Here is a 15,184-nt window from a genome sequence, read left to right as displayed (position 1 = left end):
GCGAGAGCTCATGGGGGGGGGCAGAGAGAGGCAGAAGGAGAGAATCTCAAACAGACTCCTTTTGAGCATGGACGATCTCATGACCCTGAGATCACAACCTGAGCCAAAATCAAGAGTTGGATGTTCAACCAACTAAGCCTAGTAGGTGCCCCTGCACTAAGGTTTAAATTAAAATAGTCAAAACAAAAACAAATTTTAAGGTATTCAGCTAGACATTTAAATTTGAAAAAGACCATTCCATCAAAAATTTACTTGGGGAAAAAAAAAAACCACCTTGCTTGAAACGTAAATCAAAAGATAATTTACAAAGAACTATCCATTCCTTAACAGTGTCGGTTGACCAAAACACTGGCCAGTCTGATTTCCTCCTCCCTTCATCATAGGACTTTTGACCTTTACATAAACCATAAGCATCCAGATATTTCCTCAGTGAGAAATCTGAAAACCAACTGAGCCATGAAAAAGCTGAACAATTTATTCAGATTAACTGATGTACTCACCTGTGACAGTACTGGCCCTGGGGATATACAATCAAATAAAGCATAAAATAAAACAAAAAAAGCCGGTACAAAAGAACTATGAAATAACACAAAGAAATTATGAGTAAAATGTTAGCAATAACAATCAACCCACATTAGTTACAATGCATCCCCAACGTTATTTGTATACTCACAATGTTCAAAGTATTATGCCAAACATTAGAAATACAAAAATTTCCCAATTCAAAGTTCCCATCCAATGAGAGACCCACATGAAATTAAAGAAAAACATGTGACAATAGATGATAAAGAAAGAAAAAGTTGGTCCTAAGATTAAGGAAGACTCAGGAAGTGGCTGGCATTTGAACTGGATTTTGAAATTGGAGTTTGCCAAGTAGAGTAGAATGAGATTATTTTCAGGCAGAAGAAATACAATATAACAAAAGACAGCATAAAAGTAGATTAGTTTTGTATTAAAGGTAATGGGAGACACAAAAAGATCTATATGGTTCCTTCCTCTCAAGAAGCTGCGTACCACACTGGGAGACAAAAGGACATATGAAACTTACAGAACATTGTCAGAGTCTCAACAGCTAAATTGTATGATGTAACTCTTATACTGCTATCAAAGTTCAGAAAAAAAGAGATGAAAACAGACTGCTTTAATTGTAGAAAAGTTTATGGATGATGTGGGACACTTGCTGAGTAAGATTACGAAGTGTCAAAGGTAAGCAGAAAACCATAAGCAAAGAAACCAGGGTGATGCATGGCATATACAAGACAGTGAGAGAAGCAACACAAGCCAAAAATGAGCATACAACCTAGGAATAGATGTTAACAGAAAGAATTTCCTTTCCCCTACCACTGCAACTCCTCTTCTTTCCCACACCACCTGGATCACAATCCCACTCCACAATACAGCCCAGGTGTCCCTGGGTCACTTTGAGGCAGACAGCTGTGGATGTGGGAGGACTCTACTTGAGAAATTTCTGGCAAACAATCTGCACCAGCTGGTAATCTGATATTCCTGAGGAGGTACATTTCCTCTCCATTTAGAGCCCCAGCTCCAAAGAAAACTCCAGAATAAATTCCTGAAAATGTTCTGCAGATCAATTTCACTTTAATCCAGTTCACTTGTTACCTTTATCACCACTGGGTGGGGGATATTCAAAACAGTACGTAGAGGTTGACCCTTGAAAACAGATTTTTAAAAAAAATACAGTACTGTAAATGCATTTTCTCTTAAGATTTTCTTAACATTTTCTTTTCTCTATCTTACATTATTGTAAGAATACAGTATATAATGTGTTAATATGTGTTAATTAACTGTTTTATGTTATCAGTAAGGCTCTGGTCAGCAATAGGCTACTAGTTAAGTTCTTGGGGAGCCAAAAGTTACACGTGGATTTTCAACCGTGGTGGGTTAGAGGGGTCATTCAAGGGTTGTTCAAGGGTCAACTATATTATCTTTCCTTACAGAGTCTAAGAAAAGAAGGGAAGGAGATAGAAGAGCTACTTTTCTAAGAAAGCTGTTTTGGCTTCAAAGACCAAATAATGGAAAAAGACAATTCCATAGTAGTGTAGCAAAAAGAGAAATGCTGCACTTGCAGGCAACAGATGGGAAGGCAGTAGAGAATTTGGGGAGGCTGTAAAGAAGAGAGTTGGAAAAACCCAATGGAGCTTAAAAACAAATTGGTGATGCATTCTGAAGACACTCTCCACGCCATATGCCCTGGCTACCAACAATTCTTTACCTTGACTTCCTGGAAATTAGGTGCCCACTTATAATGGTTCATTTACTCAAAAAGCTCTTGTGACAAAAGAGAGGAGGTACCTCTTATGGTTTAAACCTAGGGAAAGAGTGTTTATTCTGCTAGAGAAATATATGTTCCAGGCATTCAACATAAAAACTCCGAATTTATTTCAACACAGAAATATACAGTGGTTTGGTTATGGCTATTAAGTGAGCATTATGCTGCAGGAATTATGAGTCAGATAAACAAGTTTTCGTGGTTTGCCTTGAATACTCAACTAACAGGTGCTCTATTTGCCTAGGGAAATGAATTCACAGTTGAAAGCATATTACTTACAAGTAAACTTGAATCAGGGTTCTTTAATAAGCTAAAGTACAGGATATAGGGAAATACGTCTGATTAACAACGTAAAAAAGGGAGGAAGGCAAAGAAGGAGGCACACACGTAAAAGGCACGTCAGTGATGCCTTCTACAATAGTTAAATAAATATGACCCTGCCTAAATTCCAAAATTTATTTTTAACTATACGTTTCATACCTTTCGCAAGTACATTAAGGGCAGTACCAGACTATGCTCTGGAAAAGTGATATTTAAAAGCTACAAGCAGGAACTCAAAGTTACTTTTCCCCTTAAGATGATGTGGCTAATAGCCTCTCGTAAAAAAGGTCCGGATACCCACATTTCAGAGGGCCCCAGGCAACTAAGCGTCAGGAATATGAACTGACCAGTCAGGCGGGGGCAAACCTGCCTCGTCACTGCTGGAAACGCCTTAGACGTAGGCTTGACGGAGCTAGACTTGCTAGGGGTGGCGAAATAAAAGCTGGGGTTTATTTCCTCTACATCCCTCTTGCTCCACTCCCAGCCAAAGAAGGGACAGGATCTCACCAGTAAGTCGCCCCTTGTCTCTAGACGAAGGTGAGGCTTCTGTCGCTTGAAGACGCGCTTAAGAAAGCCCCGGGGAGCCTTCCGTTTTATATGCTTTCTCTGGGAGACTGTGGTCGAGAACGCCATTCTCTGCCTCGGGCACCAGCCTCCTTAGCTTCCGAGATCCTCCCGGCACTGCACAGAAATTCACAGCCGAGTGAACAGCAGGAAACAGCCGCTACGACGCTTCTTCAGGCCCTAAAAACCCGGCCCAAACGTTTGAATCCGCCGCCAAAAGGGCGCTGCCGGCGCTCGGCAGTGACGTCAGCCCGGCGCGAGCCCCGCCCCCGGAGCGCCGGCTTTCGTTGAAAACAGCCGCGGTGGGGACCGTGTGATGTCCTAAAAATGCCGAGGCTTCCTTTAATCGCCATTTGTATTGTATCTGCGCTTTGGAACTATTTCTCCTGTGTTTCACAGGAGTGTTGAGAAATTGCGGAAAATGTTGGTATGTCAAGGCAGTTACACTTATCCTATATCCTGAGCCTAATACCTGTGGACTAAGAAGTAGATGAATAGAAGTTTGTGGTGTTTTATCAGGATTCCTAAAGAACGAATGCCTTCCTAGCAAGGCATGATTTTCTAATATTAATAGCTAACAATTTACACTTTTAGGTAATTTCACTTGATCTTACTCGAGGTCTCTTCATGATTCTGGCTTTTTTGTTGTTTTTTACAAACGCTGCTCCCTTTCATATTAAGGCCCCCAGCACTTAACCTTGCAATAACTTCAGATACAGTTTAAATGCTACCTCAGTGAAACCCTTGTTATTTCTCCAAGCAATTAACTTTTCTATCTTCTGTGCTACCAGTACAAGTAGTCCCTAAACTTCATCGTGCATCATATGAAGCACCCTTCGGGGGGTTTCTGATTCAATAGGTATGTATGACTTGAGAATTTGCATTTCTAGGTAGTCCGGTCATGTTGACACTGCTAGTCTGAGGACCACACTGAGATCACTGTGATGTTCATTGTAATTATCTCTAATACTATACCTGTAGTAATTATTGTGATTTCAATATCCACACAGATGATCCTTCGCTATCTGGCCTCCCATTTCTAAGACCTCCTTTCTGCCTGTGATGCTATCTTTCACCCTATCAGCCACTCCTGCAGTCATACACTAGGGCTTGTCATTACCAAACACCATACCCTTCCATATTCTCATCAATTGTCTCACTCCTTAACCTCATCTATCTTTTCAACTCATTCCTTCCAGTGTCCCAAATCCAGTAATTCTTAGATGCCACTTAGATGGGATAGAAGTCTCTTTCTTTCTATCCCTACCAGGCCACCACCCCTTCTCTATTCCTTATCCTCCCTCCTCTGGTCCATTGTGCATTATTAGAATATTCCCTTGCATTTCTCCTCAGCTTTCTAGCCATTCTCTTTTCCCCCCTTATACTCATCTGACAGACCTAACCCTGCTTAAATTAAAATCTCAGTCTATTCTGTGCTTCCATATATGCACTGATATTGGCTTAAGAAAAACACACAGACAGGTTTGGGTCTGGTCTCAATTTAAATTCATGACCATTCAAGTGGGCTTTAAGTATTGCCTGCAATCTTTTGCTATTTCCTAAGGTCTTTTATTCACTTATTCTTTTCCTCAAACCTACCTTCACTCCTATCCCATCCTCACCCTCAATTGATGGCGTTGCTTCACCTAACAATATAGAAGCACCCCATAGAGACTCCACAAACTCCCACTATCACATCTACCCACTTGCTTCCACAGATGAACCATCTAAGATGACCATCCCACTTGTGCCCTAGGTCCCAGTCCCCTCCCTTTCTTAAGGACATTCTCTGACAATGCTCTCTTCTTCTGCTTCACAAATTTTCTTTCTTTGCTGAATTTTTTTCATCTGTACACCTGTTGTAATAGCTAGCCTTTTAAAAACTCTTTCTTTGTCCAACTTTAGTCACTGCCCTTTCACAGAAAAACTAGAAAGTGTTGGCTCAATTTGATGTCTCCAGTTCCTTTTCTTCCATTCTCTCTTGAAGCCACTGCAATCAGACTTTTGTACCTATCTCTCTAACAAAATTGTATTGGTCAACGTAATTAATAATTATGTTTTAAATCCAATGGTCACTTCTAGGATTTCAGTTTATTTGACTAACAAGAAGTATTTGTTGGGTTTTATGATTCTTTCTTCCAGGAAACATTTTCTTTAATCAGATGCTATTCTCTTTTGTTTTTCCTCCTACCTGATGGCCCTTCATTCTCCATTTCTGGTTTCTCCTTGTGTTCTTTATCTCTAAATTCTGAAGTACCCCTGGACTTAGTCCTCAGATTTCTTCTCTGTCTACATTCATTCCCTATATGATCTCACCCAGTATTATGACCTTGAATACCAAATTTACATCTCCAACTAATTCACTTTCCTAATTAGACATGCATATCCAATTCTCCACTGGACTGGAATTTTGAGTCATCTTAAATTTAACACATCCAAAATTAGCTCTTGATAAGCCCCTATTCCCAAACCTGCTCCTTACACCAACTTCCCTATTACAGTTGATGGTACTTTCATTTTTCCAATTACTCAAGCCAAAATCTTGGAATCATCCTTGGCTCCTCTCTTTTTCTCACCCCACACTCAATCTTTCATCAGATTTTTTCAGCTCTATTTGCAGTCTCTGGTCACTTTTGGCCAAGTCATCATCATTTCTCGCTTGGATTATTGCAACACCCTCCTGACTGTGCCTCGGCCTGTTTCTCTTTATCCTCAACAGAAGAGCCAGGTTTAATTCAGATTATATCACTCTTCTCCTCAAACCCCTTCCATTTCCATCAAAATAAAAGATCCTACAATGACTTGAGGCCTTACCTGCCCACCAAGTATGAGCACACTTACAAATGCACAATGAATCCCTTGACCGTATCTCCCACAATTAAGCAACTCACTCTCCTCCATCTGCATTAGCATCCTTGATAGCCTTCAGATACACCTGAAATCCATCAAATACACCAACACTCCCCCAATCAGGTGTTTGCACTTACTATTCCCTCTGCCAAGAATACTTTTTCCTCACTTATTTGTATAAGTGTCTCCATCACTTCCTTCAAGTCTCTGCTCTGACAAGTATCAAAGAGACCTCCTATTTAATATAGAAAGTCCACACATGTATACACATAGATACCTAGACACATACATGTGCACATACACATGCACAGGTCCAACAGTGTGCAAAAGCTGATTTTTCTTCTCAGCACTGTGTTCAGTGACATTATGTTGGTAGCCAAAAATATTTACACCACTGGAATTGGCAAATGCACAAATTAAGGTGTTTTTGTTTTTGTTTTCTGGAAAGGAAGTTGTTAAACATTTACCAACTTAACACTACACATATCCCTGCTGAGATGAACATCTAACCCTCTATGTGGTTTATTTTCTTTATAGCACTTTTCACCATATATTTGCTTCTACATATAGAAAAACGTTGTCGCTTTATTTACTATAGAAATAATTGGAGTCAGTTGATATTCATTAAGAGGGAAATGGAAATACCTGTTGTTGTATGTATTCATTTCCTAGCATTAATGTAACAAATTACCACCAATTTAATGGTTTCAAACAGTACAAACTTACCATCTTTCAGACTGCAGGTCAGAAATCCTAAAATCACAGTGTCAGCCGTGCTGCCTTCCTTCAGGGGGCTCTAGGGGAGTGTCTGTTTCCTTACTTTTTCTAACTTCTAGAGGCCATTTCCATTCCTTGGCTCAAGGCCCCTTCCTCCACCTTCAAAGCACATCAGTCTACCTTCTGTTTTGATCAACACATCTTTGTCAGACTTTGATCTGCCAGACTTCTCTAAGAACCCTTGGTACCACATTGGGCCTACCCAGATAATCCAGGATAATCTTCTCATCTCGAGATCCTTAACTTAATCACATCTGCAAAGCCTCTTTTGCCAAGTAAGGTAACGTTTTCAGATTCTAGAGATTAGGACATGGCTATCTTTAAGGGGAGGGGGAGCATTATTCTGCTTCCTGGACTTGATTCTAGAGTAGAACTGTTCGATAGAACTTTCTTCAGTGATGGATATGGTCTATATCTGCTCTGTCCAATACAGTAGCAATATGTGGCCATTGAGTATTTGAAATATGGGTAGTGTGACTAACAATATTAATTTCATTTAAATGCCATTTACATTTACTAGCCACATGTCACCAGTAGCTACCATATTGGACAGTACCGTTAGAGCAAACTAACAAGTAATTCCAACAAATAATTCTTTCTGACACTTTTGTAGGTGTGTGGAAGCCAGAGAATAGGATTCAAAAAGGACTTTCAATTTATCTGCATTTTTCATACTTTCTACAATGAGAACACTTTTTTTTAAAATTTTACACATTTGAAACAATAGTTAAGTAGAGTATGATGGTAATAATTGTATTTAATCCTGTAGTGAAACATGTCTGTACATATTATCTTATTTGATCTTAACAAAACTATGGTATTGGTAGGGCTGGTATGGGTCTTATTATTTCTATTGTACATGGAATTAAATGATCAGAGAGCTTGAATGGCTCAAAGTAAAAAAGTTTATGTGGAAAATTTAAGGCATTAACTCTGGTGTTTTCATTTTCCAACATGTTACACTATCTTTAAATAGAAGTGTTTAAATTCTGCTCAACTGCTTTCCTTTAAAAAATTTTTATTTTTTTTATAGACTTTCACCTTCACAGAATAAAACACTGGAAAATATCACTGCAACCTAAATTTTCAAAACATTCTTCTTTTCTTTCATGGTTTTTCAGTAATTAAGTTCCTTTGATTCAATGGGTGAAAAATCACAAGACAGCTATTGAAACCCTATCCACAAAACTAGAATCTTCCCCCAAAACTGAAAGTGTCTTGAGTGATAACAGCCCTAGGTCCAAATCCAGGGAAAGTAAAAGGGAATCCAGATAGAAAGAACAAGGTCTGGACAGGAGTAAAATTAACACCAGAAGGATAAATATATCCCCTTCTTTATGCCAACTAGTTTTTCTACTGTAAATTTTGCCCTGATTGAAAAATCACAAAGCCCCTTTGCAACTGCTGTTTACTTTGACGTTTACAAAAATAAAATTTGTTCAAAGAAAATTACAAGAGATTCCCCCCCCCATGCCATTCTATGGCATTGGTGTATATGAGAAACAATTATAAATATAAATTTTGAGAATATTTGCCTTTTTTGTTGGTGACATCTGTTGATGTCTGCTACAATCCTTTTATAATAGGGATGCATTTTTTTTCAGAATCTATCCTATGACAATTTTCTTAAATATAAAATCTATTTCATGCACAGATATTTTAAAAATATTTTTAAAAACATATCTAATGTGGAAATTTGGACACATACATTCAGTTAACTATTATCATGGTCATATTAAAAATAATTTATGAAAGATTTAAGCCTAGAAGAAGGTGATGTTAATGTCAAGTGGGAGAAAAATACGTGTATACCAAGTTAAATATAATATGACCCCAAGAATATTGAAAAACGTGTACGTGCATACACACACACACTATCCTGAGAAGAAATATACCAAAATATGAACTTAGTTTTTAGATAATGAGCATATGGATGATATTTTTATTATTTTTAATGTCCAATTTTCTACAATAAACATACTTTAAAAAAGAAAATGTTGAGATATTTCATGTTTTAGCTGATATTGTATATCGTTTAAAATGTTTACTGAATAAATTTCATTAACATATTTCTCTAAGAAAGCTACATTAGAAAAAATTTAAAATATAATTGACAATACATTCTGGTATTTGACAACATCTTGAAAAATGATTTTGTTTTTCATATATTGTACTAATGCACACATATGGAATATAGTACTAGATAATGTATTCATGTGAATAAACATTTTTGGATCATTTTAAATGAAATGAATAACTTAGAAGATTGTTTCTGACTTGTGCTTTTGTGCTTGTTAGCAAAGCATTACAAAGGTGTTAATAATAGTTAACAGTGTAAGTATAATCTTATAGTAAGTAGAATCTTATAGTTTGCAAAAAGTTTTGACACATTGTTTTATTAGAAAATTAAGTTGATTATAATAATGATTAATCTTTGACAAAGCAGGAAAGAATAACCAATGGAAAAAAAGACAGTCTCTTCAACAAATGGTGTTGGGAAAACAGGACAGCATGAAGAAGAATGAAACCAGACCACTTTTTACACCATACACAAAAATAAATTCAAAATGGATGGAAGACCTAAATGTGAGATCAGAAACCGTCAAAATTCTAGAGGAGAACACAGGCAGCAATCTCTTTGACCACGGCTGTAACAACTTCTTACTAGACACATTGCCAGAAGTAAGGGAAACAAAAGCAAAAATGAACTATTGGGACATTATCAAGATAAAAAGCTTCTGCACAGCAAAGGAAACAGTTGACAAAACCAAAAGACAACCTACAGAATGGGAGAAGATATTTGCAAATGACATATCAGAGAAAGGGGTAGTATCTAGAATCTATAAAGAATTCATCAAACTCAACACCCAAAAAATAAATAATCCAGTTAAGAAATGGGCAGAAGATATGAACAGATATTTTTCCAAAGAAGACATACAGATGGCCAACAGACACATGAAAAGATGCTCAACATCACTCATCTTCAGGGAAATACAAATCAAAACCAAGATGAGATATCACCGTACACCTGTCAGAATGGCTAAAAGTAACAACATACATATTGGCAAAGATGTGGAGAAGGGGAATCCTCTTACACTGTTGGTGGGAATACAACCTGGTGCAGCCGCTCTGGAAAGCAGTATGGAGGTTTCTCAGAATGTTAAAAATAGAAGTACCTTATGACCCAGAAATTGCACTAATAGGTATTTACCCAGAGGGCACAAAAATACAGATTCGAAGGGGTATGTGCACCCTAATGTTTATAGCAGCATTATCAACATAGCCAAACTATGGAAAGAGCCTAAATGTCCATCTACAGATGGATGGATAAAGTGGTATATGTAATGGAATATTACTCAGCCATCAAAAAGAATGAAATGTTGCTATTTGCAATGATGTGTGTAGAACTAGACTGTATTACGTTAAGCAAAATAAGTCAGTCAGAGAAAGACAAATACCATATGATTTCCCTAATATGTGGAATTTAAGAAAGAAAACAGATGAACAGGTGGGAAGGAAAAAGAGAGGGAAGCAAACGATAAGAGACTCTTAACTATAGAGAACAAACTGAGGGTTGATGGAGTTGGGTGAGGGATGGGCTAGATGGGTGAGGGGTATTAAGGAGGGCGCTTATGATGAGCACTGGGTGTTGTATGTTAGTGATGAATCACAAAATTCTATATTAACTAACTAGAATTAAAGTAAAAACTTGAATAAATAAATTAAAATTTTTAATCTGCCAGATGCAGCACTTTTTGTAACTTTAAAATACCTCTGTCATGGCTTCCTTCATCATTTGTGAGATACAGAATTTCACAAAATTTTGGAACCTGCTCTACTTCAGTTTTTCACCAACACAGTGGTTTATAAGATAAGTTATTCCAGAAGCTTTGGAAAATTTCAGCTTGTGCATCTCTTAATTAATATTCGTATTTCAAAAGTTTAGCTCAGCTAAGAGCATCTTTTTTAATCTTCTTCTCCTCACTGATTATTCCACTTTTCATATTGAATATGGAGTGGTTCTAGGGACACAAATCTATGTTTCAGTGTTGATGATGGATATTGGCTTTGAAAGAAGTCCTTGTTAGGAATCCCAGAAACCTTGGGCTTTTTGATGTGTTTTCCATGACTGAAAGATGGCTTTGAAAAGGACTAAGTATTCCAAAACAAATGGACTTTGCTAGGAAATATTAAGTGGGAATAAAAATCAAAACTTGGAGCAAAAGCTACATTGCTAACAATAATTTTTCTGTAACTTTTTTTTACACTATGAAGAAGAGCTGCTACTAGAACAGTATTTGGAACAGAACCGGGCGAAAGAGAAATATGTAATTTTAAAATTTTCCTCAGCTGGTAATAGGCCCACATCAAATCATCAGTATTTTTTTCCTCTTAATTTAGGGACTCCAAGGAGTTTTCAAATTGGCACTGCTTCCCATGGATAAATTATTAAGGATTCTGTAAGAAAATAAAATAATATCAATTTGCCAGTTGTCAATAAAAGAAGAATAAATTAATTATTTCTTTCTATGTGAAACTTTTTCTCTTCTATCCCTAAAACAGCCACATTTTTCTGGGGTGGGGGGAAGAATTTTTAAACAAATGGAGAAAATTCCAACACAATTTATTATTTAGTAACTTTATTAGAAAGTAAGGGGGAGGGAGAACTAGGATAAAGTGAAAAAAATAACACGCCTCCCTTCCTTCTACTTCAGGCTTCTCAGTTGGGATCAGGCACAAGGACGGGGAGAGAAAAGCTTTAAGTTGGGTAAAAGTTTAAAGTTTTTATTATTTCTCTGGACTGAATTGAAATGATGGGTAATTATGAGACTAGACTAAACTTTTAATCATCAAAATACAGGGGTTTTGAGTTTATCACTGAAAGAGAGTAAAATCCTGAGATTTCAAGCTAAAAAAAAAAAAAGAACAGGTTTGGAGGGAGGAAGAATAAAGTTAATTTCTGCCTATACTTCATCAAGTCTGGCTTATTCAATAATCTTAAACCATTCAAAAAATATGATAAAAATAACTATACTTTTGTGAGTGTTTACCATGTGCCCAGACTGCTCTAGATATCAAACACACATGAGCACATCTTATCTTCTCTAGAACTCCAGAAATAAGTACTAGTATTATCCTCAGTTACAGAGAAGAAAGGGGAGACCCAGTGGTAACTTTGCAAAATTTACCTTTACACCTTTAGTGGAGGAGATAAGATGAGATTTATTGCAGCAAAACCTGAGAACAACATAAAATGTCTAGTTAAATAAACATAGTCTGTCCTTGGACTGCCATATATTCACTTAGAGCAATGATTTTAACCACCAGGTGGAAGCATGCAAAAATATAGTGTAATTATGATAAATGAAAAACATCAAGATATTCTATCATTGGTGTTTTAGTTTATACATCTTTTGTTAAAAATAAAGTTTATAAAAAGTGGCCAGAAGAAAAATCACAAAATGTGAATGAAAGGGTGTTAATTTTATGGGTGATTTTTTTCTCTGTAATTTCCTATTTATTTAATGTGGTAACATTGCATCTCTACTGGAAGAATAAATTAATAAGCAGATAAAGTAATTCATTTGAAATTTTCATCAAAACCAGTGAAATGGTTTATATTTTAAACACTGGTTTTAGCTAGGTTTTTTGTATTATGAGACTAGCAATGACAATAACAAAGCTGTCTTACTCCTTATTGAAAATTCATTTTTTAACATTGCCATATCCTTAAACTTGATCTTCTGTAAGCACATCTGTGTTCGAGCAAGAACAAAAGAGGAAGCAGAAGGGAAGTACATACCCCTTTCTTTAAGGTCAGTATCTGAAAACTACACATACCACATCACTTCTATTCCTTTGAAAAGAATTCTGATACATGATGACACCACAGTGTAAATCAGGGTAGAAAATGCTATTTGTATTTGGGCTACAATGTGCCCAGCTAAAAACCAAGGGATGTATAATAACTGGCAGCTTTTGACACACTAGGTTTTACTGAGAGTCAATAGAAATAGAGATTAGAATGGATTTTGAAGTCAAATAAACTAGAATCTGAGTACATGTCTATCACTTAGCTTTGAGACCTTAAAAAAAATGGCTAATCTCTTTATGAATTATGTGATCCGAAAAGGGGAAATATCTAGTATTATGACTATAGTATACATTTGCCTATATAGTATATAATTATGTAGTATAGTTTTGGCTGCCTTCCTATTTTGGCAGGAAATAATTATTGTGTGAGTATTGTAAAGCTGTCATCACACTACGTGACATACGAATAATTTTCTGTTTACATTAATCCTCCTATTATAATTTGTTATTATGTTCTATAAGATATTTTCCAAACAAAAATCAATCATCAAATTCTATGATTAGTTCAGTTATCATAATCATGTGCCAAACAAAAAGATATGAGGTTTTTTTTGTTTTTTGTTTTTTTTTAATTTGACAGAGATAGACAGCCAGCAAGAGAGGGAACACAAGCAGGGAGGAGTGGGAGAGGAAGAAGCAGGCTCCCAGCAGAGAAGCCCGATGTGGGACTCGATCCCGGAACACTGGGATCACGCCCTGAGCCGAAGGCAGAAGCCTAAAGACTGCGCTACCCAGGCGCCCCTGGTTTTTTTTTTTAAGTAGGCTCCACACCCAATGACAGGCTTAAACTCATGACACTGAGATCAAGAGTTGCATGCTCTACTGACTGAGCCAGGCAGGCACTCCTATAAAGATGTGTTTTAAAAGAAAAATTTTGCATTTGACTACAGAACAGGTGACAAAAATGGTATCCTTGCAATCTCCTCCAAAATCCAAGCTTTTATTCTCTCTACCAACCTACCTCTGTACATAAATTTCTAATGCAAAATTAGGGAACATGTAAAAAAACTAACCAGCAGCAGCAAGCACAAGAGAAGTAATAGGCATCTGAAGTTGATCCTCAAAAACATCAGATAAAAACATGATGGACTATAGTATATAAAGTAAATGTCCAATTTTTTTTTAAATTAGAAAGTAACTCATTACAAAAATGAAGCCAGCCATATTTTTTCAAAAATAAAATGTAATATTAGTAAGTTTTAAAAGAGTATTATTTAAAATTAAATAATTAAGGCATTAGGAGCAGCAAAATAGGAAAGTGACTTTAAACTGAGGAAATTACAAAGTGATGGAAAATATGAAAAATAATTTTTTAAATATGGAAGAATAGGAGTTCAGGAGGAGAGAGTGTACAGAATGGAAGAAAAGAAATATTCGAAACATAATGGCTATTTTCCAAAGCTGAATTTTTACTTTCAAGCAACACCATACATCTCAAGGAGGATCAATAAAACGCACCTAGAAACAGGTTAGGAAAACTACTGGGTGCCGCGGACAAAGGAAATATGGTAAATGCGTCTAGAGATTAACCGCAGCCTTCAAAAGAAGAAAAATAAGCTGAGAATAAAATTTGCTGCACTACCACCCAAATGCCAGTGGAATAACACCTTCAAACTACTGCAGCTAGTGAGGCCCCACATGGAATGTTATAACTAAACTATCATTCCAAATTGAGGGCAACGTAAAAGACAATTTCGGACAAACAAAAAATGGTCATTACCATCAATAGCTTTTATAGAGACAATGTCTAAAGGATATCTTTCAGGAAGAAATTAAAATCAAAAAGAAGAATTTGGATGAACATACAAGTGAGCAAATCTAAACAAACATTGATCATAAGGGGTAATAATATTCAAATTGGGAGAATTTGGTGGACGTTAAATCCTAAACAACGACGTTTGAGGTAGGAGGAGGAATAATCAGAATAAAAATAGTGTGGGGCCCCTGGGTGGCTCAGTCGTTAAGCATCTGCCTTAGGCTCCGGTCATGATCCTGGGGTCCTAGGGTCGCCCCGCATCAGGCTCCCTGCTCAGGGGAGGCCTGCTTCTCCCTCTCCCACTCCCCCTGCTTGTGTTGCTTGTGTTCCCTCTCTTGCTGTTTCTCTCTCTGTCAAATAAATAAATAAAATCTTTTAAAAATAAAATAAAATGAAATAAAATAAAATAGAATGAAAATAGTGTGATATTCTTCTATTTGGGGGAAGGAAAGTAGAAATATTGGATAACTTTATATTTTAGTAAGCATGTATATTAAAATATGAAAAAATTTAAAAAAGAATAGAAGATATAACTTCCACACCCCCCAAAAAAAATCCAAAAGAAAATACAATTAGTCAAAGGCAGAAGGTATAAAGAGCAGCATTATTATCCACAAGTATATGAGATAATAGAAAAAAACTTTGAAGGAGAATCAGTATTCTTAAAGTGATTAAAAGCATAAAAACTAAAGAGAGAATTACTAAACTGGGAAATAAATCTAACAAATTATCTACAATATGGAACAGAGATA

At 36.5% G+C, this 15,184-nt stretch overlaps 1 protein-coding gene across 2 annotated transcripts in view; it reads right to left on the bottom strand.

Annotated features, from left to right (window-relative positions):
* Positions 1 to 3,418, bottom strand: part of CENPW (centromere protein W) — a 203,521-nt gene extending 200,103 nt beyond the window's left edge. The window contains exon 1 of one of the 2 annotated variants that reach the window (XM_087865470.1): positions 3,119 to 3,418. In XM_087865470.1, coding sequence (XP_087721596.1) covers positions 3,119 to 3,244 — 126 coding nt within the window. In that variant the 5' untranslated portion in view covers positions 3,245 to 3,418. The remainder of the gene's footprint in view (positions 1 to 3,118) is intronic. The other variant, XM_045805499.2, reaches the window with a different exon arrangement.
* Between the last annotated feature and the right edge of the window lie 11,766 nt (positions 3,419 to 15,184).

The sequence above is a fragment of the Ursus americanus genome, chromosome 11 (assembly GCF_024610735.1).
Source record: "Ursus americanus isolate L20-20 chromosome 11, mUrsAme1.1.p, whole genome shotgun sequence".
Classification (NCBI taxonomy): Eukaryota; Metazoa; Chordata; class Mammalia; order Carnivora; family Ursidae; genus Ursus; species Ursus americanus.
The sequence above is the reverse complement of the archived record's forward strand: the minus strand, read 5'-3'. Positions and strand labels throughout refer to the sequence as shown.